The following is a 23,821-nucleotide window of genomic DNA, read 5'->3' on the forward strand; positions in this document are numbered from 1 at the left end:
GCGCGCTTCCGGCCGGGCGCGGGGCCGGCGGCGCGATCGGGTCGGCAGGGCCATGAGCCGCAGGGGTGCGGTGCAGCGCAAGGTGCCGTGCTTGTTCGTGACCGAGGTGAAGGAGGAGCCGTCGGCCAAGCGGGAGCGCCAGGTGACCGCGGCGGCGCGGGTCGCGGGAGGCGCTGTGCTCGGTGGGCCGAGGCCGGGAGTCGGCGGCAGCGGAGGTGTCGCCTAAGTGGACCCGGCCCGGCTGCAGGGGAGCGCCCGGGGGGCGAGGGCGAAATGTCAGAGGCGGTAGCATCCGTCTGTGCGGCTGTAGGCTTCCACTTTCTGCTGTCCGGTTAGAGTGAAAAACCTGTGCGCTGCGTGGTGAGGTGGGATCCGTCTGTGGTTTTTTTTTTCTCCCTTTGCTGACTGATTAAGGAGTGGAAAAAAAGAGAGTAATGCCAATGCATCAGTAACTGCGCCCTATAATGGTCGTGTTAGGGCCGTACCCTAAATTGCTGTTCCTTCATATGAAAAAGCAGATGGGATTAGGTGTGTGAGCAAGGATAGCACTGGGGCTGTGGCTGCTAGGAAAGAAAGGCATTGCTGGTAGGAAAACTGACTGATGTTTTCTTCGCTATCTGAAAATATTGTCTTTGTATGTTGTTTATGTTACGGTTACAGGTAGGATTAATGGAATATTTGAGGGAGAGCACATGGCAACCTGTCAGTATTGAAAGGAAGTGTATGGAAAAGGGGGAGACCGACTTTTTTTACGTGGTCTGATAGCGATAGGACATGGGGAACCACTTTAAAGTAAAGAGGGGAGACTTAGGTTAGATGACAGGGGGAACATCTTTCCTCAGAGGGTGGTGAGGTGCTGGAACAGGCTGCTCAGAAAGCTGTGGGTGCCCTGTCCCTGCAGGTGTTGATGGCCAGGCTGGAAGCAGCCCTGGGCGGCCTCATCCAGTGGGTGGTGTCACTGCCTGCCACAGGGGATTGGAACTACATGGTCTTTAAGGTCCCTTCTAACCCAATTCTGTTGCATTAGACTGGAACCTGCATAGATAACGTGCCCCATTTAAAGTGGGAGGCAAAGTAATCTCAAAATACTAATCAAGAATGGAAAGGAGGGTCAGAGTTTACAAACCGTTTCCTTTTTTTTTTTTTTGTCTTACAGCATTTATTTTTCAAACTTGTTTTGCAGAAACGACTATTCATTTTGATAGTATTAGAAATCAACAATATAGCATATAGTATTGGATTTATAGAGGCCAGTGGTATGAAGCAAGAATGTATGAGAACATTGCAGTAATGTAGCAGTGATTAGGATTTAAAATACCTGTCTTCTTTTCAGCCGTTTAAAGTTTTGGCAACTGAAACCCTAAATGAAAAGGCATTAGAGGCAGATATATACAATGCAGTTCCTACTGAAAAGGTGGATGGAACCTGCTGTTACGTAACTACCTACAAAGGTAATAAGGGAGATCGATATACAAGTTTTTCATGCTGACTAGTAGCCTGTTTTAGTTGTAATACTAAAGTAATAGTTACTATAAGTATATTAAAGTGTCCGTAAAATTGTTGGAGATTTTACTCTCTGATACATATGAAGTATAGTTTAAGTTAACTTGCCTCATTTAAAAAGTTATTAGTTGTGGATATACTTTGCATGCTAGAGTTTATGTAGAGGATGTTTGATTTCCTTGAGTAGGGTCAAAATGGTGGAGGTTGGGAGAAAATTAGAAGATTGGTTTATTGCATCGCTGGGGTTCTTGTCCCGAAATTGCAAGAAAATTTTGTGTTAAACTAGACAAAATTCTACAAGTAGATTTCCAGATTTGTATACAATAACTAATTTGTTAATTAAAGCAGTCCTTTGGATGTAAAATTTTTGTAGTGACAAATAAGCAACAGTTTCATGCTTGAACTTTTATGCAGTTGATTTCTGTACTGAGCAGGGTATGACTACATAAGTAAACCACTGTTTTTATAACTTTGGGATCTGTAGGGCAACCATACCTATGGGCCAGGCTGGACAGAAGACCCAACAAACAAGCTGAAAAAAGGTTCAAACGATTCTTATATTCAGTAGAAGATTGTAAAGGTCAGTAAAGATTTTTTTTTCTGCAGGAAAATGCATCTCATCTGATGCAGGAAGTGTCACTTATCCACCTCCATTTTTTTTCATGTCACTCCTCTTCTTCTCTTGTCCTAGTTTAAATATATTATAGGCTATTTGGGTAGCTGTTTCTTAATCTTAACTAGTTAAAGGCTAATATGTTTCTTTAAACCTCATGATTCTCGACTGAAAATCAAGCATTGGTGCTTTTACAAAGTAATGTGCACTAATGTCTTTCAAATAAGGTTTAGATCACAGTATTTTAATGCTCACATTGACAGAGGATTAAAATGTAATTCCAACAGTTTGCCAAATTCTAAACGCTGCATTTATATGTCTAGAATTTATTTGGAATGTTGAAGAGGATTTCAAGCCTGTTCCAGATACCTGGATCCCAGCCAAGGAAATAGAATTCTCTAATGGCAATCCTTTGCCTGACGAAAACGGACACATGCCAGGTACACGTGGTAAAATGGTGAAAAAATACTGTTTTGAAGTGAATCAGAATTATTAAAAATAGTAGCTAGCACATATAGAAAACAATCCAAATATTATTTGTTCATTATCCAGAAAGGCTTTGTTCTGACATACTGAAAATAATTACAGTTTGTCTTCAGCTGAAGTTCTGTATGCTCATGCTAGAAAATTGCCATGTATGTATTCTTGTATTTCTTAGAGATCTAACTGTTTCTCTAGTTACTCTGTTTTTAGCAAAGGTAACTGTTGTGGCTTTTCATTGTTGTTTTGGTCTGGTTTTAATGCATATACAGTTTTAATTGGCATTTGATAAATTCAGATACTTTGGTAAAATGGAATGTTTTGTCATAGGTTGGGTGCCCGTGGAGAAAAACAGTAAGCAGTATTGCTGGCACTCGTCTGTTGTAAATTATGAGGCTGAAATGGCACTTGTATTGAAACACCATGCTGACCCCGGGCTTTTGGAAATTAGACCAGTATCACTGTCAGAACTTCTAGAACAAACACTGGAGCTTATTGGGACAAATATTAATGCAAATCCATATGGTAAGTTTGTATGGATAAAATATTTTATTCAGTGATGTTTTAGCTGGAAAGGCATTAATTTTGTTTGTTGTTTTTTGTTTTTTTTTTTTCTCTCTCTAAATAGAAGAAAGGAAAAGGCATGTTTAAATATGTAACACTTATTAGGAAGGAAAGGAAGGGCTAGCTCAAAGAATACTCTAAGGTTGGTACCTAAAATGCACTCAGCTTAGAACGTAAAATTGCTACAAGTTTGTGTGTTAAACCTCTGTCTGCCTGCATGTTCTTCAGGAGCTAATATGAAAATGCTTTGCTGTAGCTTTTCAACAAAGAGCAGCAGTTTTTATTCATGCAAAGAACCATAAAAATTTCTGCATAAAGGTAACTGTGATTTTAAAAAATATATGCCTATTATATATATCTATTTATAGGAAACAGTTTATGCCATACCTAAAACTGAGGTTTCTGCTATACTGATGCAGAGCTCTGTGACGTCTGAAAAATGGCTGTGCTTTCTCAGTAGTCAAGGCACAGGTTTTAACTAATCCTTACTGCAATTTTCAGACAGTTAAGGAGTACATTTTTAATGAGAATTTCCCAGAAAAAAAAAATACACTAACTGGAAAAGTTGTTTTAAATGTCAGTTTAAAAAATATTTCAAGGTTGTTTGAAGGTGCTTCTTTCCTTGATGCTGCTTAGTTTATTAAAATAGAAAATTTTATTCACCCTTAGATTTTTTTAGTCCCTAGAATTAGTCATGAGTTCCACTTTTAAAATAGTTAAATATTATGAGTCTCTTCTTAAGGAAATGTAATTTTAAAGCTAAATTTTGACTGTTATTTCTCCCTTTCAAAGCTTGTTAACAGAAAACACACTTCAGCATGAGCACAAACAAGAATTTTATCTTCCTTGCTTGGCTGCAAGGGTAATTGCCAAGGAAGGACAGGAAAAATGGTACATGGTCTGAGCATTATGTTAGAATTTAAACAAATGGCAACAACTTTTTTTTTGTAGTTTTAGTCTTAGTTTTCAGTGTAAATCTTTGGTCACTAAAGAGGCAATGCTTCTTTTCTTTTACTAAACAGCCTTGCCTAAGTGTTATTGCACATTCATTAGAAAATAAGCAATTTCACAAACTAAGATATTTGTGATATGGATTGATCTGAAGCATGAAGAATTCAGTCGCTCTGTGGTTACTGAGGAGGTGAACATGAGCATGAAACTGAACACTGTAACATCTGAGGCATGTTAACTTATGTTCTGTAAATAAAAGTTGCATGAGGAAAAGATAGCTACATTTGATATTTATGTGTAATTGGTCTTTTAAAGACAGTATATTGCTGCGGAGTCTAATAGAGATCTGCCTTTATAGAGCACTTTTTAGATGTCTATAATAAAAGTGAGGTAAAGTGAGGTTAAAACACATAACTGCAGAAAGATTTTTGTTCCTTTTAACATAGGATTGGGAAGCAAAAAGCATCCTGTACATCTTCTGGTACCACATGGAGCATTTGAAATTAAGAATCCACCTACTTTGAAACGAAGTGACATAGTGTCGTGGTTTGAAGGCTGCTGTGAGGGTAAAGTTGAAGGAATTGTTTGGCACTGCCGTGATGGATGTTTAATCAAGGTAAATAGATAGATAGATGTGTAGAAAGCTCTATAATAATTTGTAGTAGCTGAGGCATTGTGGCTTATCATTCACTTTTTACCTTGCTTTTCAAATTCTTTCTTACTTGGTTACAGTAGAATTAAGCAAGCCACTGCATTCAGTACAGCTGATGGTTTAATATATTTCTTTATTATCTACATTGTTAATAGTAATTGAGAATATAAAATAATTTTCCTGTCTACGCAGGATTTGGTCAACATTTTAAAACTTTATTTAAAAAAGTTCACTTCTTGTAATGTTGACTTAGAGAATAAGGATTGTTGATGTAATCTTTTATTAATTAGCAAGTTAATTTTTATTTCTGATGCTTCAGAGGACACAGTGGTTCCTGTTTGCTTTTTGTGCTTCACTTAGTCATATTATTCTAACAGATAATTAATAAATGTTTATCAGAATTGATCTAGTACAGAGAATCCTAGAACTGAATCCTCCTTCCCCCTCAAATTGGGAACTCTCAGGCTGCTATATCAAAATCTCTAAATGGATCTATTTCTTCTTATTTTAGCTCCATCGCCATCACCTTGGTTTACGCTGGCCACTTGCAGAGACATACCTGAATTCTCAGCCTGTTGTTATTTCTTTCAATAGAAATGACTATGACTGTGATTTTGGACCAAAGAGTTTGTTTCATCAGTTTTCAAAACTAGACGGTCAAAGATTTGACAGTCTCAAAGATATCAAGTTTGATGATTGAAGTTACTTCTCTATTTTAAGTCAGTAGCTCTATGTGCTGCATTCCGCTTTCTTCTATCACAGAACTCCCTTCCAAAAAGGAATCTTCCTGCTTGAAGAGTAAGCTCTGTACTGTATAGTTTGAAGTTTTTCTTAAATGATTTATTGTAAGTAGTGACGTATGTGACATCCAGAACAGAATCTAGCTTCAAGCATGTTTATTTTTATTTTTGAAAAATCCTTAACTTGTTCACCCATTTCTGGATCTGCTAATGGTTAAACAGCACGTTGTCTAACTAACTGGCTGATCCTAGCAGCTTAATTAATGAATGCAATCAACTGTGAAAGTTCCCTAGGATGCGCTTTTCTAAATATAATTACTGTGACACAACAACATGTAGAACTCAGATTCAGGATCTAGTTTTTTATCAATGAAGAATAGATTTCTGGTAGCACCAGAATTAGGTCTGAAGTGTGATGATTTCTTAAAATGTTTGTATCTTTCTTGGGTGAAAACATTTTATGGTATTATTCAACTGATAAGCTGCAGCATTATGCTAGTACCTGAAAAACTAATTAATCTACATCCTAAATCTACTTCCACTATTTTTGTTTGAAGATCAGAGGAAGTAAAAGGAAGCATACTCATTCTGTCTTGAAGATTCTTAGTGAGAGATTTGACTTCATAGTACCCATTTTAAGACTGCATCTAAATTTATGAAGCACATATTAAGTATTTGAAAAAAGATGGCACAAATAATAAAGTCAGAATGCATAGTGGTTTGAGTGGCCTTTTATTTGTGCTACAAAAGTTTACATCTATATGTATAAAGTATACAGAATGAAAAAATTCACATGGTAACTGTACATTTATCTACAAAAATACTGCTAGTTTGGCTGATGTACTGCAAGAATGTTTTCCATTCTTTATTCTTGAATTTTCTATAATTGAGGTAAAAATAATTAACATTGTAAGAACAGAGATGACCACAACACTGTCTACTGTTGAGATGCAAGACAGAATAAATTACAGTATTGTTGATCTGGAATTTACCATATGTAAGGTGCTTTCAGAGTTTCTGAACTTCTGGTTAGAGTTGAGAACTCAGACTTCTCCTTAAAAACATGTATTACTGCAATTAGTTTTCTGAATAATATTGCAGAGTAGATGGGGGAGGTAAAACTGGTTTTTATTTTGACTGGTGTATGTAAATATTGACCACAATACATTGACTTAATCAATTGAGCAAGCTGTGAATTTCAGTATTTTTATTTTATTTTTTAACCTGGAATGACAGACAAATCAGCATTATGTAGCTGCCCCAGAATTTATTTTCCTTGTCAGTGCTGAGGAAACTAAATGCCTAATCAACGGAAGTATTGGCTGGGCTATCCACTTGCATGCCAAACTCTTCAGACAGCTTCTTTAATCTTTCTTCTAAAATAATATTTTTTTTTAATTCTTCATTATAGTTGTATTTCAGATCTTCAATTTCTTCAAAAAAGGAAGGATTGAAGTTTTCCAGTTCTTTTCTCAACTTTTTTGTTTCTTCCTATTGCAAAGAACAAAGGGATAACCAGAACTTAGGGAATACTTGTCATCAACAGCTTTTCTGCCTTTCTCTTCAGAGAACATATGTTCTACTACAGACAAATCTACTCAGGAAGAGAAAATTCATTAACAAAATCAGTTTCATAGGCGCAGTGGTGAGAAATTGACTTGTTTTAGTGTTATTTGGGATATTAAATAGGTTCTTCTAGCTGACTATAGTTGTGCTCATTATCTTGCCAAAGATCATCTCTGCAACTCACCTGTAGCTGCTCTTTCTCCAACTCAGAGGCTTTCAGCTGTGCCTGGAGGTCAGCTACTTCTGTCATTAAGTTATCATTTTTATCCTTCTTTGAAACTTCACTATTTCCTGCAAAAAGTATTGACTTGATAGGAAATTTCAGGTAAGTATAATCAATTACATGAATAAATTTGTTACAATAATACTTCAGCTGTTTCAACTGTAAAGAGAAGCAGTGTGTAAACTCAGTTGTGATCAACAGCCACCAAAATTTCAAATCATCCTGGCTATTCTTATGTTCTTCCACAAGTTAGGTAATGGTGTATAATTCTTGTTATTGAAGGCAGTATTCAAATGACCAGTCTATTAGCACGTTTCTGAAAAATATATGTGCAGTTTCTCTGATACAGAAAATTTGGAAAAGAGAATTTAAGGATCTTATTAATTATATTCACGATTCAAGAATGTGTTGGTTTTGTTTTGTTGGTTTTTTTTTCTTTTGGCAGTATGCTGCTCTACAGCACTCCTTGCTTTTACTGTGGCTTTTTCTGACAGCTGCTAATCTTAAATCATCCACAGGGCTGGTATCCTGAAATAGACACTTGTTTTCTGGCAGCCTGGAACCCAAGGCAAGAGGATTAAGGAGGAGGGTTTCAATGAATGACTGAAGTCTTACAAGCACTATTTGAGTTTTATAAAGCATGAAATTCACTTCTTAGAAAGGGAAATCTTGCAAAGATTCCAGCCTCTTCCTCAAAGTAACTTTTACTAGTACTTCCTTATAACTATCAAACATCAGGGACCTTAATTTGCTCCAGTTTATGGCACATTGGCATTAATAGAACAACAGAAATATTTGGATTATATTATCATTTTGCACACATATTAAGTAAAAATACTTTTAGGCCCAGGCTACACAAAAATCTTTATTTTAGATATTGGAAATGATTACCAGCTGCAGGACCCTCACTGGTGTACACGTGTATCTGGTGCTTATAGTCTTCTATCTGGCGTGCTAATTCTGCTTTTTCTTCCTTTAATTCGCTATTAGTTAATCTGGAATATAAAAGAATTTTAAAATAATTTTAAAAGTATTAACATGTTTTGAAATAAGTAACACATAATTAAAAACTGCAGTGGCTTTTTGTTGATCATTCTCATTTCATATATGTTGGCTGAGGAATATAGTACCTTAAAAGCTGAAGCTCCCTGATGAGGCCTTGCTCTGTCCTTGCACCTTCAGGAAGGTGGCTGAGATGCTCAATCTTGAAAGAAAAGTTAAACAAACAAGCAAAGTCAGTCTTGAGAGCAGTATCCACAGATAGTGTATTTCACATGGAGTTAGTGACTTCTCCTTGGCATAGTTTAATGAAATGAAAGAAAATGACACTAATATACTAATGGTTTAACCAAGTACTAGGTGATCACAGAGGGTGGAGGAAAAAAAAAGTAATAACCAACAACCAGTTTCTTCAAAGTTTCTAATTACCTGCAGTCCTCTTAAAGCTAAGCTGCACTGCATATTTCATGAAGGTTGGAAAAAAAAGTTTTGAAAAGAATGCTAGGAACATAAATTGAGACATCAGAATAAAGTATAGATATACACTAAAGGTAATGACATGTTTGTTTGCATACATAGGTGTCTCAAGTTTCTTTGTGTCATTTGAAATGCAAGTAACTGCAATTAAAACTGAAATTAATGTACACTTGTCATGGACACTGATTAGAAATGATCTGCAGTCATAAACTAGAAGCAGAGAGGGAGTTAGCCTGTAGATGTACCTTTCAGTAGAAGATACAAGAGCAAAAATTTAAAGTCTTTTAAATTAGATTTTTTTTTTTAGAGTGATCATTTATGAACTCTTGTAAGGCTACTGTTAGGTATAGATTTTGGTTCTAACTCTTTGACAGTAGATCTCTGTTTCTTTGAAGTGGAATGAATGTTGACCACATCCCTTCATTTGCATTTGAGACAAAACAAACCTGAAATTGTGTTGCCTCAGAGTAATGTCACATAATAAAATAATTTTCTCTTAATTTTGCTATTGGTAAGAAGGATCCAACAGTTCAGGAGAGGCTTGTTCATGTTAATAGTGCTGACTTTAAACCAGAAGGAGAAAAGCAAACATAGACAAAGCTTAAAGTAATTATTTTGCAAAACTCCATTCCACGTCCTTTTTCTATTTATTGAACGCATTTACTTGGTTAGATAATGTCTGACTTATGTGCATTCAGCACTTTACTCTGAGAACTGCCAGGGCGAGATGTTCAGGGAAGAAAACCATGCACTTCTTAATAAACAAGAAGATGGAAGCTAAGGTTAATCCAGGTACACAGACATAGGCCTACATCTCTGGCATACTTGAAAGTCAAAATCTGATCCATTTTTTCAAGTGTTCCTTAGTCAAATTCAGTAACTCTTCCATGTGTGAAGTATATTTGTAAGAACTTATTGTAAAGGCTGTGTAGTATGATGCCATATTGGAAAGAAACACAAAAATCCTCTGTAAAATGGAAAAGTCAGTCTCCCAAAAAGACTTGTAGAAAGAAGAAAGTTCCTGTAGGAAAATTACTTTGCTGAACAAGCTAGAATGATTTTAAGAAATATATGAAGAAATACTATTTCCTGTAAGAAGGGGAAGGCATCTATATGTATTGGTAAGTGGTAATCCTTATTAATCATCAAAAATATTTAAATGTACAATTACGGCAACTAAAACTGAAAATAATTAAAAACAGAGAGAAAAATAAACTGTCAGTATGGACATCAGAAGGAAATTAAAATTAATCAATGTATTCTTAGACTCATCTGGCTTAGATTTTTACTCACTTGTTCTTTTAGATCCTGTAAGTTTTTATCAGCATTGTGTTCACGTTCTGTTGCCTCCTGAAGCAGCCGTTTAAGGTCAGTAATGCTTTGGGTTTTTTTAGCAATATCCATTTCCAGTTCCTTCATCTTTGCTTCATGCATCCTGGTATTACAATTATTATGGTTATTAATATTTAAAGAGGAAAAGATAAGAGAAAATACAAAAAAATAAAAATCAGGATATTCTCAAAGCAGGTAAGGTGTTGTAAAAGACACCCTAAAATATGTTAGGAGCAGAGGCCTTCAAATAATCACTGATCTTATTTAATAAGTGAGTGAGCTGAATTAAGCATAATGAAACATTTTAGTATTTTTTTAGATTTTAGAATAAAGGTTCTTCCAAATGTTCTACCATTGCTGACCTTACACGTTTATACTCTGACAAGGAGTTACAGGAATCCTGTATGGTTCTGCATGTATACACCGGGCTATTTCTTGCTAAACCATGCATGTCTCTTGCTGTGTTAAGTTGGATGATGCATTTCTCAGGTCTGTCTTCATTGTGATTTAACAATTAATGGAAAATAAATCAATGTAGTACAAAGAAAAAAAAAAAGCTTAATACAGGTGCAGGAGATGCAGACTGAACAGAAAAAGTGTTTACAAAGTGTTCTACGAGAAATGATGTTCTGTCTTGGAGTCTGAGCAGGAATCCATTTTGCTTTGAGCCTGCTACAAAAATATTTTTATAGAAATACGGAAATGTTGATTGCAAGACATCGCTAGAGATATCTATTCCAGTCTTCCTGCTGAAGAGGCTTTTCAGATGTGGATTCTAATCTCTTCCTACATGCCAAACAGTAAAATCCCAACGATCATGTAGGTGATGCCCAAGGACTTTTTATTACCATTTACCTCTGGAAAATATGTTGGTGAGGTGGACTGCATGATAAAGTGCTCCAGTGAGCTTTTCTAGGTTGGTACTATTTATTTATTTCAAAATGTTGTTAGTCTTAAACCATGTTAAACCAAATAAAAAGTTTTTATTCACACCATTTGAAATGATCAAGTATAATTAATCATGATGCTATATTTATATACATAGGTTTCTCTGAAAGTAATGCTTCCAGTTTATTTCTGTGGAAAGTAGAGCGCTTTCCAACAGTAATGCTATATGACTCTGCTCTACAAAACTATATTTCAACATAGTCACCAGTATTAGCTGTGCATTTTTTCTGCCAGTGATGAACAAAAGCCTGCATGGTATGCTTGTACAAATCTGTACCAGCGGAGGTGACCCACTTCACTACTGCTAAAATGCACCACCCACTGCCTCACTATGCAGTGAGCATGTTCACCAAGCGTCGATGAATGGGAATGGGTGCAACTTTTTCCACGCAGAGGAATTCAGTTACATGCCTTTGCTTCATATGCACTCCCTATACCAGATGCTGTTCCTCTGCTGCCGTTTCATGGCAACAAAATGCAAGACTGTGGGCCAGAAGGTTCAGTTTCTACTTCCATAACACCACTCTTTGCCACCGGTGTCTTGAGTCAACATAATGAAATAGGAGGCATTACTTTTGGAGCAGCTCTCATGCATACATGTGTGTATACATACAGACATTACTGTACACAACTACGTACATCAACTAAAAAGAAGTTAGTACAAATGTTTTTCAAAAAGGTGAATAATTAAAAGAGAAACTTTATTCAAACATTAAGCTGGTAACGTAAGGCCTTAAGGGTCTACACCTTCAACACACATTCTTCTTCCTCCTGTGGCTGGCAGCCAGTGTTCCCCTCTTCCTCGCACTAAATATAACAGTCATCTGACCTTGCATGTAGACATTTTACCTCACTATGTAGTTAGGCAGAAGGAGAAAATAAAGGAACAGCTTTCTAAAGTCTCAGTGAAGTGAAATGGTTCAGCTGTGTGTCAGAGAAGCTCTACAATTCTGCCAAGGGATCCCACAGGAATACAAGGCTAGAGAGACTGAAGTTCAACAACAAGCTGACCTTGTCTGAAATCAGACAGCTGTCTCTCTTGTATGGTTAATTTTCTGCCCTTACAAGGTTGCTGCCAGAGCTAGAAACTATCTGCAAAAAGTTTATCTATCTCTGTTTGTAAACACTGAAGGTATTTTTGCAGCCTGAACTTACTATGACATCATGTAGAAGCCCAGGGCTAAGTATTTTTCCACAAAAACCTGCTCTGTGCCCTGCCTCTGCAGGATAGATGCTGTTTCTTTCTCCCACTTGCATACGCACTATTTCAATTTCTTATTCTTTGATTTGCCAAGTACAGGAGGTGATACCCAATTAAAAACTTTTCCCTCAAAGAGGGATAAAATTATTCATTCTCCATTTTCACATGTATCTCATATCAGTATTCTGTATCAATCTGTTCATCATTAAACATGCAAGTGAGACACGTGAATATTATCTTTGCATGCAGCTCATTCGTGAAAGCAGGTGTTAACAGTAATGTTTTTGGACTGGCAATGCTTTTGGGGGTGATTGCTCACTAAAATAACTGCTGTAAGCAAACCACAAAACAGTTCAAAGCAACATGCTTCTATCAAAGAAATGAATGCCATTAAAAGTTGCTCTGTTTGCTGAGTTAAGATCTCCAGTCTGTATAAGTAGCTTATCATAGAAAAAGCATCGGAACTATCTCCAGAAGGAGCAATAAAATAATAATGCATGTCTAACTTGTAGAGCAGAAATTGGTGTCATAAAACTGCTTTGTTTAGTGTGTGCCACACTGTGATGTAAGTAGTACCTCAGTTTCAGAACAATGGGTAGATAAGAGCGATTAGTAAAGAGTTGTAGATATTCACTATTATTACCAACAGTAATTTTTTATGATGATTTTCAAAGTTTGAATTTTATCTACAAAGCTAGGAAAGGGTGATTCCACACTTCTTTTTACATTGGAAAACATGATCCAGTTTTCCCTTCTACTACAAATAACAGGACTACCAGGCTGACTACATTTCAGGGCCTTCAGAACACCTGCGTGTACTTGTCCCAAAGAACACAGAAATCCCAGTGGGCTTACAAACAACCTCTGCACAGCCACATGGTTATATGTAGATATACAAATGCAACTAGGAAAATGAAGGTTCCGGGCCTCTATCTTCCCTCCCCTCCCCCCCCCCTCCCCTCCCCACCACCACTCATATTGATATCCTTTTGCTAAGATACTAAAGTCTGTGTTTTTTATGTTCAGCAAAAATGCTGAATACACATTCAGTATGTTTAAGAAGCAAGGAACACAAAATCGTTCCTCTGTCAAAGCTATCCTGGAGTCTAAAGGTGATCTGAAGAAGGGAGAACACATCTTCTCTACAAAACCAGCTAACAAGGCCAGCGCTTAAGGATAGTAGATCTCTGGTGAATTTTTGTACTGATTCTACAGACTAATAGAGTCAGACAATAAGCACTGTCTGAGGAAAGAAAAGTTATGAAAATATAAATCTGTATTTTTTGATAATATTTGAGAACTGAAGAATAATTTTAATCCATACCTTGCTACAGCAACCGATTTCCAGATTTTCCTGTCAGTTTCATCAAGCTGAGAGCCTGTGTTTTCAGCCAAATTTAGCCTCTTCATGGCTTCCTTCAGCTGTACAGTTAATTTCTCATTTAATATCTCCAAATTGTTCTTTGCTATTCGTAGCTTCTCTCCACTGTCAGCTTCCTGTTTTTCAATAAAAAAAAAAGTTGCATGATACTTAACCTTATATGTAACACTGCATTACCTAAAAATGTGGTGAGACAGAGCTGACAGTGTATCATAGATACATGTATCAGACCGCTAGCTTCCAAATTCTGTCTCAGCCTGTTTCTTAGATGTATCCCCTCCACATGAAATTTAAAGTTCTGTAATGGCAATAGCAATTCTTAGAAAAATATCCACCACATTGACCATTTTAAAAAGAAAAAAGATACACAGCACAACAAGTAGCTAATGGAAATAAATTATCATAAATCAGATAATATATAAATAAATATCATCATATATAATCATAATATAAACAAATAATCACTGCAATGATCATACCTTTTTCAGCTCTTTACGTAGCCTCTCATTTTCAGTAATGACTTTTTCCATTCCTTTGGTTTTAGATTCGTAATGCATACTCAGCTGGCCCCCAAGATCAAGTTTCATTTTTTTCATTTCAGACTGAATAGTAAATAGTTTGTTAAAACATATTTACATTACTTCAAATTTCCTTTTTTGAAGCACAGTTACAGTCACTGAATATAACTGACAGTTACAGTACAGACTGCAGACTGAACATTTCATCACATATTTAAATTTATCTTAACATACAAATTATCTTTACATAAATCATGCAGTACTTATGCTAAAATGAAATTTTAGTTCTGGCCACTTTTGTACTAGTCAACATCAACAACAGGCTTGCTGTTCAATTTTCCTACTAATTTGTATATGAACTCCTATTTGAATATACTATTTAAGATAAATCAGTACCTTTAGCCTCTCATTTTCCTGTTCAAGACCAAGTAATTTCTCATTAGAAACCACAGCTGGAGCTTTTTTCAGATCTTCATTTTCTCTTTGGACTCTCTCTACCACCTTTTTCATCAAACCAATAGTTTTTTCCAATTCCGGGACTGTCTTTCCACTTCTGCCAGCCTGTGCAGAAGAAAAAGAAAAGACACAACACAACCTTCTAAAATACTTCAATTCTTATTTTTATGGCATATTTTCCATTTTATCATATTCATTATAAAGTTGTTAAAGTTTAGCGTCATTTGTATCCTCAAGATTCTTGCATACTTAACTTTCCAAAAGATCATTCACCTCCACAGTCAAATTATCAGCTCCCTCAACTTGTTACCTAAAAAAGCTGCAGTTAAATCTCAAAATTTTATGTATTTTATAAAATAAAATGAAACATTATAAGGATAAATCAAAGTAGTAGGTTTTATTTTGCTGTTAGGTTTTTTTTGTTTAGTTGGTTTTGATTTTTTATTTTTTTAATTGTTTTTCTTGTAGAGCGGTTTCCTGATCCAACTGACTGTGCAACTGCTTGAATACTAACACTATCTAAAGGGGAAATAAGTAGTGACCTCCTGTGAGCTTAAAGGACTAAAAAAGGGCTTTATTTTTATTATTTTTTTTAAAGCAACCATACTTCTACAAATTAAAGTGGCAAAAGAAATACAGCTTAAAGCATATGTAAGTTTAAAAAAAAAAAAAAAGGCGATCCACAACTATTTTCTCTATTTTTCTTCAACCATTCTATTTATGAGGTAGAAAAGTACTTAAAGAGTGTTCAAATTCCTTAATTTATTTATATTCTTTGCAGCAATGGATTTCCTCAGCAATAACAATTTAAAAATGCTGCTGTTTCCAATTTTGGGGCCAGAAGTACCTCTTCTCCATAGAGGTAAGAACCACAGTAGAGCAGAAAAAGGAGAAGATTTTAGGAGCCCTATATAAACATACACAGTGAGGCAAGTTTTGGAAGTGAAAATTACTTCTTTCTTCTCAAAAAGCTCTGAAGAGATTAAAAGCTTTGTGGCTGTACACAGCAGAACCAGAAAAACCCCTAACAGATCTTTGTGTCTGAAAAGGAAGTTTCAGAATTTGCTGCCTCCTCAAAATCTTTGAATGAAGCAGTTTTACAGACTGAACTGCCTTATCCAAAAGCTACAAGCGCCTAAGATACAATTCTTTCCAGGTACCCCAAAGCAGAATTCATTCTCCTTGTATAATTCAAGGCACTTGCTTAATTCTGCTTCACACAAATAAATTTGAGAAGTCAGCAAAAGGAAAGGCACTCAGCATTACTGAAGTCTTTTTTCCTGTAACTTTTCAAATTTTCCAAAAGCAGCTGACAATGGCTAACATAAAATGTGTGCAGTCTTGCATAATAAAACACCTTCACTAACAAGTTACATTAACATCTGCATCAAATAAAAAAAGCTTTTATAAATGTAGTTTTTATTACAAAGGCAGTAACTCCTCTTTTTGGTACAAACATGATTCTGAAAACAGGTTTAATGCAAATGACAAAACAAAGCTTCAATACTGCAAATATTTAATATAGTAGCTCTATTCATTCTAATGGTCCTAATGACTGAATTTTATTAATTTGTTGTAATACTTCAATGGTAAAATAAACAAGAACATTCACTGTTTGCTTTCAATTCATTCAAAATAATTTACCTTAAATAAAATATTTTTTCATATAATGTAACTGTGATGAAAAATGTTGCAGTACTCACCCCTCTAACACTGCTTAGTTTTCTTTCAACATCGACTTTCTCCTTTTTGAGAAGTTCACACATTTCTTTTAAGTCACTTACTTGGTCCTAATAGAACAAAGTAATAAGGAACTTATTTATTTAGATTTAAGTTTGAGATTAAGAAACAAAGTTACAGTTGGTTTTATTAAAAAAAAACAAAAAAAACAATTTCCCATTACAGTGAAATTTTTAATATTTTCTACCAAGCTTTCTTTTATCTTACATAAGAACATGAGGAACACAGAAAATATACAAACATCAGTTTCTTTGTACAAAATCCACTAACCTGTGCCAGGTTAAAGGGGACAAATGGTAAAGAGATGTTACCTTTAGTCTTGGCAAATCTCTGTTGGCTTGCTCTAGCTGGAATCTTAGCTCAACGTTTTCAGACGATAATCTTAAATTTTCCTTTAGAACCTCTTGCTCTCTTCGATATTGATCATCTGATCCTACTCCTGAGGTCTTCAGAAAACAGGAAAAAATAATTATTATTAAATCATAGGACACTATTTGCTGCACCAGTTGTAGCTGATAACAGATGATTAGTATTTTGCACAGAAAAAAAAAAAATCAAAACAAAATGTTTACCATCTTTTTTGGAATTTTTTCATCACAGACATTTTGTGGCATATAACTGATCAGAGTTGTATCACCAACGACCAAGATCTAACCGATTTTGTCTTAGGGACATGGTTTAGTGGGGCATGGTGACAATGCACTGACAGTTGGAGTAGGCGATCTTACAGGTCCTTTCCAACCTTGATGATTATATGATTCTGAGATTCTAACTATTTTTCTTGTATTTTCTAAACTTGATTAGCCTTTACAAAAAGCTTACAAATGAGCATAAACTCATAAAAAAACCCTGCCAAACAACAATTAACTATCAAACTATTGGTTACAAATGAACTTTTGTCTTTTCTAAGACACAAAAGGTGCTGAGTATAGTAAACTGCTGAGACACTACCTGGGAACAAAATCTAATTTTAAGAACATATTCTGATATGTTTATTAAATACTTCATATAGCATAAGAATTTAAATGAGGTCAAATAGATCACTGAACAAATAAGTTCCTATATTTTAAGACTTTACCCACAGAGGCTATAACATAAAAAGTATTTTGCATGCCAATTGCAAGTGTAGGTATATGAAAAATTATTAGCTAATATTAGTGAAGATGAAATGTTTTTGACGATACAATAATCTGTAGGTTTTATTTATGTAATTATGGAATTAACCATGTGAACCATTAATGCACTGTTAAGATAATATGAAAAAAGTACTGTTTCAGTACAGGACATTTTTTCTAAAGGTATGTAATATCACACTATAAGTCTCTAAAGAATGATCATTGGGCTGCATGCATCATTATGATTATTTGTAAGCTTTTTGCATCAAAACTATAGAATTGACAACTTAGCTATGAACTGACATAGAAATGAATTGTGAAAGTGTAAGATTTGCTTTTATGAATTATTTGATAATGACTTTAATATCAGTGCAGACCATTCAAAACTATTCTATGTCACTTCTACAGAAAAAATGCAAGAGGATTGCTACAGTATCCAACCTCAGGCATTTCACAGGGTTTTGGGGTTGTTTCAACTCCCTCTGTATCACTTAGGTAAGTTTCACATTTATTCTCCGCGGTGTGTTGATTAATTTCTTTGATTCTTTGTCCTTCATCATCATTAACTTGATTAGAAGGTTCTCCTGAATAAAAGTGATTGCAGCTCCTTCTGTCAGGATAAAGCTCTTGTACACTTTCTTCTTCATCAGCATTTGATTGCTTGCATATTTCTTGCTTTCTGTCCTCCTCTTCAAATTCCTCATTAGTTTTTCTATTCTCAGGCTGGGCTACATCTTCTTCTTTATTACTGCAATTCTCTTCACCATCTTCAGCTGTACTGTTGCTTTTCAATCCTTCCCGAGAAATATCTGCATCTTCGCACTTTTCATTATCTTCAGGACGCTGCTGCTCAGGACTGACTTCTGTGCCTGCATCCCTGGTAGCCTCATGGCTTTCATTATGCACAAAGGAACTTTGTATGCTTGCTTCCTCATCTATTTCATTGTTATCAGAAGTGCTAAGATTAGTCTGATGTTTGATTTCATCCCTATTTGAAACAGATTTCTTTGGAAGGTAATTCAAACGCTTCTTTTTATTGACACTGACAGGAAGAGACTCATTCAGTTCAGTTTGATAATATGCACTCTAATTCAAGTTGAGACATGAAGCATGCAAGAAAAGCAGAAGACAGTAAAACAAAAGAAGAAATAAAGAAACAGACTGTACTGTTGAATCTATGTCCTGAAGAATTAAGAAAATGTAGTAACTCAATATTCACAATACAGTTAACTTTGTACAAATCAAAGCAGAACAGACCACATCTAATGTAACAAAAGCAGCTAAAAATCTCCTCAAACTCTGCGTGCCGCATTTTTCAATCAACATGGTGAATAAAGTAGTCACTCAGTTGCAGACTCACATTTTTGACAATATATATCCCTTATTTCTCCACTATAGGAAATGGAGTATTTCAGCTTCTACCATTTTAGCAGAACTCAGAAACTAGTTCTTTTTTTCTCTACAAGAAATTTCATATTCTGTTTTTGAACAATGATTATTTGAAATAAAATTTCCCAAATGATATAGAATAGTAACAGATAATAAATATTTTTGTTAAGTAGGTGCAGTGATGATAGAGTCATATTATTAACTTACCGAGGGCCTAGAATATGTCTCTCTTGAACACTGTCTCTGCAATTCATGAAGCTTTTCCTGAAGGTATTGATTTTTTAAATGTAATTCTTCTACAACAGAATCCCGTGGAATTGCTTGCTGTGTTCTACATCCAAAAATGAATCAAGCCAAAATAAAAAATGGCTATTAATACAGAACAGCATACCTTTATGTAAAACAAATGTGAGCTTCTGGCTTCTGGATTACTGGACTGAAACTTCTAATTTTAATGAACTAGTCATACTAAATCAATGTTATCCATACACACTACTTCAGCCAATCTCCATGAATCAAAAGTACCTATTTTGGGAAAAGGAATCTGCTCTTTTAAGATGTGTACACCTTCTATTACTGAGGTACACTATGCACTGCAATAATGGATATAATGATTAGGAACAGACTCCATAACTACAACATCTAAGTTCCAGAATCTTTCATCAACTTGAAATTATTACAACTTCACTTAAAAGGAGTCATATATTTTTAAACTGTTTCACTTTTAAAATAACGAAACAAAGTTGTATAATCTCTGTACATGCACAATTGCTTCCTGGAAACTTTAAGTTTGCTGCTCACAGACTCATAGAGCTCTTGCAACCTGGTCGGTTTTTTTGTGTTGTTTTGGTTTGGTTTTTTTTCTTTTCTTTTCCTTTTTTTTTTTTTTTGCTAATTGTATCACTACTGTATCACAAAACTAATGGATCTTTACACAGATCTTTTCTCATTTTGATGAGAAAAACTTCTTTACGAAAGTGTTGTTAAGCACTGCAATAGGCTCCCCAGGGACATGGTTGAGTCACCATCCCTGCATCTGTTTAAAATCCATTTGGATGTGGTGCTCAGGGACATGATTTAGCAGAGGGTTGTTAGAGGTAGGGTAGTATGGTTACACTGTGTTTAGACTCCATGATCTATGAGGTCTTTTCCAACCTGAGCAATTCTATGATACTATGATTTCATATTTTTTACAGATTTTCTTGAAATGCCTCTCACCTCATGTGAGCAACTTCATTTTCTAAACTTAAATTCCGTTTCCTTAGTTCATCCAGTTCTTTTTCAGACTCTGAAACTCTTACTCCAACAACACGGTCAACAGTAACACCAGTATTTTTCAGTTTCTTCTGAAGAGTACTTTTCTCTTTTTCAGTCCTGGAAGATGCAATAAAATAGAAGCTAAAACTTTATTTGCATTTGCTGACTTGCTTTCTTTGGGAGAAAATTTATTTCCTACCTGAAATCTTGTAATTTATTTTGTCACTGTACTGCACCACTCTTTTCTTTAGTTAAAGTTACCATACAAATAGTGACAGCTTTACACAAATAAATAAATAAATAAATAAATCACAAATACTGGAAAAAATAGCAACTGTGAAGTTAGCAGCACTCTAGTCACAAGCCATTTGTTGTTCTTGCCTGTGTTTTGTCTTAAATTCCTGAGAGATTTGCTCTAACCTCAGACAAATGCCATTTTGAAGCAATTCCAATCAACAATCTAACAGTTACAACTACCATCATCATTTGGAGATCATCACCAACCATCATCACTGCAATCCTGCCATTACTGTACTGAAGTAAACTTAACTTTCATGGAAGCCATACAAATGTCGTTGGTTTTTTTGTTACCTTTTGTTTAAAAAAAAGTTTGTCTCATCATGCTAGAACTGTCAGTACTGCAGTAGCATAACACAACAGTGGCACACCACCCACTCTAATAGTCTGATTCAATAACACTGAGGTAAGATTCAGTCCGTTTCGCTGAAACTTTTACTTGTTTCAGGGAAAGAACAGAACATCACATACAAGAAGCATAATAAGGCACATAAATGAGTTTTATTCATAGACAGTTAATTCTATAGGTGTAGAAGAAAAGAAACTTTGTGGTTTTTTTCCGCAAGTGAAAGGATACTAAAGGAGTGGCCTGCTGCCTGAAAATTAAACAATTATTTTAATCTCAATAGCAATATCAAATGTAGGCATCCATCTTGTAATGAACTGGTATGATTATGTGGCAAAAATATTTGGATTTCTCTCATGCCATCACTTTGTAGAAGAATGTATGAAAAACAACTCACTTGGAATAAAGTTCCTTCAGTGTGGTTAACTGTTTAGCTAACGTATCGGTTTCCTTTTCCTTGTCTTTAAGTTTGTTCCGCATCCCTTCCATTCTGATTTGCCATTTTTTACTTTCTTCCCATCTAATTATTTCCTCTTTCGAGGTCTGTGAAGCGCATACACAAATTATGTATTTCTTTTCAAACTGTTTTCTTAAAGGAAACAAACACATTGGAAAACCATGCACAGCATATTTTACATTTTAAAATTTGAAACGTCAAGCCATAATTAGTAAAAATCAGTCCAAGCTGGATACTCTAAACTTGCTGCAGTAACTGGCATAAAACTGATGCAATTTAATGTCATATTATCAAATTCATCTTCACATTTTAATGTTCACTTAGAAGAAAAATAAAGTGACAGATTAAAAAAAAAAATTAGACATGCTTGTGATATATATCCTTTTAATTTAAATTACAGGCTTGTAAATAAGTTTGTAAAATTAAAGAAAAAGAAGGGCTTTTCTATGCCAATTTTCAGGATAGTTATCTGTTTCCTTGCAGCTCACCAGGAGGTTTTACGTCCTGCTGCAAAGCTGTCCATTTCTGTACTTTCTTACTATACTTTCTTACAGTTAAAATTAAGTGCTTCTAAAACACACATCAATTAAGACCTGTATGAATGTGATCACAAACGACTACTGAAAAATCATCCTGTAAACAACTGTTTTATTGTCTCGCTGGATGTTTCTTTTCCTTCATTTCATCCCTGTACTTTCTGTCCTGTCTTCACGCTAAAGTTACAGTTACTAAAAGACAGACAGAAAGTAAATTCTTGGGAAAAAGGAAAAAAAAAAGTTTGTGAAAAATGTCTTTAAACACTAAGCAGTAAGTATATAAAAAATCTCAAACTAACTGGAAGCATAACTTTAGTCTTGAAATCATACTTAATATCATAAAGAGTATGAATGATTACTGTGACAAGCCAGTATTTAGTTACTGAAATGGAAAAATAACAAGCAGAAAAACAAACAATGGTAAAATGAACACATCTCCAGAACATCATAACTTCCTGGAAGTGGAAACTGCTTTTGTGAGGAATAACCACTTAGATACATAATCACTTCCCACTTTTTGCTCTTCAAGTACTTCACATTTTTATCACTGCACTGATTTTGTAAATGAGCATTTAACTTCACTTACTTAATCAATTTCACTGCTACCTATAAAATCTTAGTTTTCTACAACCTGGGGACTTTTAATTCCACAAAAAAAAGGGCAGGAAAGCATTAAAATACAAGCACTTTGTACTAAGCAACAAACAGTAACTGTTGTTACTTTTGTTACTGTTTTTATTCCACGGGGAATACAAAAGTGACTGACATGAAACTGCTTTTGATTTGATCAAGTTTGGCTGTTTCACGGTTGTTTTAGGAGGCAGAGGAAAAAGCCGAACTGCCTACCTTTAGGATGATATCTTTCAAAGCCACAGTATTTGTATTTATCACATACCTTGTCTTCTTTTATACTTTTTTTTTCTATTTCTTCACACTTCTTCTCAAGTTCATTTTCCAATTTTTTAACTTTCTTCTGAAGTTCATCAACCAGATTTTGCTCACCAGCTCTGTTCTGGAAGATTACAAACTCTCAACTTAAAGTTTAGTGACCACTACCTAAGTATTTTTCTCTCCACCAAAAATAAAGTTTTGAATTCCAATTGGTAGAAGTAGCTTACAACCTAAATGATACTTTAAAAATTATCTTTACTTCAACAATTAATTCAACAATTCATTCAACAAATGCATTCTAAACTTAATTCAGTAGTAAGTAGTTGATTTCAAAAACAAAGTTGAGACAGTTATACTTCCGAACAGAGAAGCGAGGGCAGACAGGAAGATCAAATTCAAGCTAGCCATCCGTAGCAGCTTTAAAAGTGGCAATTCATCTCTTCAGAGTCTTAAATTTGTTACAAAGAAAAAGTAATTTTTAGCCTGTTCAATGTATTTGAGACATACTTCCAGCAGGAGAAACTAATAGCTTATGTGTAACCCAGCTGATAGCAATCATATAGTTTTAAACTGAGTGTTGGTCTCAATGCCTGTCAAAGGTAGTTAATCCTCCATCAAGCCAGCCCATCTAGTATAAAAGTGTGGCCAAGATGAAATACAGTTTTAAAAATGTCTTCTACCTGAATACCACTGGTTAGCCTCCTGGTCCGTTTCTTCAGTTCTTCATTTTCCATTTCAATTTCATTTTTTTCTCTCATCATTTTAGTAAGTGCCTTTTGTTTCCTCTGAAGTTCTTGGTTCAGTTCATCCCTTTCATCTAACAAAGCACTCTCCCTGTTTTTACTTAGTTTAAGGTTATCTTTAAGTTTTGAAATCTGATTATTTAGTTCCTCTATCTGAGTCTAGAGGAAAAACAAAACAAAACAAAACAAAACATAAAAAAAACCATCAAGATATACCAGATACATAATAATACAATACAAAGATATTACCTTGTACTCACCATGAGCCTCTTTGTTTCTCTGTCGACAATCTCCTGAACGTTCATATATGCCTCTTTTTGTGATGCTGCAGAAATTATCTGCTGTTCAGCATTAGCAGTCATTTCTGCTCGAAGTACCAAAAGTGCTTTACTCAAAGCCTGAAAATAAAAAATGCAAGTTCTAATACCAGAAGAAGCTGCTCATAT

At 35.0% G+C, this 23,821-nt stretch overlaps 2 protein-coding genes and 1 long non-coding RNA gene across 9 annotated transcripts in view; 2 read left to right on the top strand and 1 right to left on the bottom strand.

The window, feature by feature from the left end:
- Positions 1-26: 26 nt before the first annotated feature.
- CUNH12orf29 (chromosome unknown C12orf29 homolog) lies at positions 27-6,221 on the top strand. The gene is made up of 7 exons (XM_042816311.1): positions 27-142; positions 1,334-1,451; positions 1,988-2,083; positions 2,440-2,556; positions 2,927-3,121; positions 4,558-4,727; positions 5,275-6,221. The coding sequence occupies exons 1-7, from the start codon at positions 53-55 to the stop codon at positions 5,461-5,463; spliced, it is 975 nt and encodes a 324-aa protein (XP_042672245.1). The 5' UTR covers positions 27-52; the 3' UTR covers positions 5,464-6,221.
- CEP290 (centrosomal protein 290) overlaps positions 6,219-23,821 on the bottom strand; it is a 51,976-nt gene continuing 34,373 nt past the window's right edge. For 4 of the 5 annotated variants that reach the window (XM_042816309.1, XM_042816305.1, XM_042816306.1 and 1 more), the window contains 16 exons: positions 23,636-23,773; positions 23,313-23,534; positions 22,637-22,753; positions 21,146-21,291; positions 20,067-20,222; positions 19,056-19,179; positions 16,656-16,790; positions 16,308-16,394; positions 14,545-14,709; positions 14,110-14,232; positions 13,574-13,746; positions 10,062-10,203; positions 8,423-8,496; positions 8,184-8,287; positions 7,254-7,360; positions 6,219-6,994 (listed from right to left, as the gene is read on the bottom strand). In XM_042816309.1, the coding sequence (XP_042672243.1) occupies positions 6,806-6,994; positions 7,254-7,360; positions 8,184-8,287; positions 8,423-8,496; positions 10,062-10,203; positions 13,574-13,746; positions 14,110-14,232; positions 14,545-14,709; positions 16,308-16,394; positions 16,656-16,790; positions 19,056-19,179; positions 20,067-20,222; positions 21,146-21,291; positions 22,637-22,753; positions 23,313-23,534; positions 23,636-23,773 (2,202 nt within the window). In that variant the 3' untranslated portion in view covers positions 6,219-6,805. Of the gene's footprint in view, positions 6,995-7,253; positions 7,361-8,183; positions 8,288-8,422; positions 8,497-10,061; positions 10,204-13,573; positions 13,747-14,109; positions 14,233-14,544; positions 14,710-16,307; positions 16,395-16,655; positions 16,791-16,811; positions 18,546-19,055; positions 19,180-20,066; positions 20,223-21,145; positions 21,292-22,636; positions 22,754-23,312; positions 23,535-23,635; positions 23,774-23,821 lie in introns of those variants that run through there. The other variant, XM_042816310.1, reaches the window with a different exon arrangement.
- The window catches only part of LOC122159109, a 39,762-nt gene continuing 30,021 nt past the window's right edge, over positions 14,081-23,821 (top strand). For all 3 annotated transcript variants that reach the window (XR_006168385.1, XR_006168384.1, XR_006168386.1), the window contains exons 1-2: positions 14,081-15,466; positions 17,868-17,954. This is a non-coding gene — a long non-coding RNA (uncharacterized LOC122159109). The remainder of the gene's footprint in view (positions 15,467-17,867; positions 17,955-23,821) is intronic.

This window comes from Centrocercus urophasianus, unplaced genomic scaffold (assembly GCF_019232065.1).
Source record: "Centrocercus urophasianus isolate 14NV4802_14NV808 unplaced genomic scaffold, USGS_Curo_1.0 seq_15, whole genome shotgun sequence".
Classification (NCBI taxonomy): domain Eukaryota; kingdom Metazoa; phylum Chordata; class Aves; order Galliformes; family Phasianidae; genus Centrocercus; species Centrocercus urophasianus.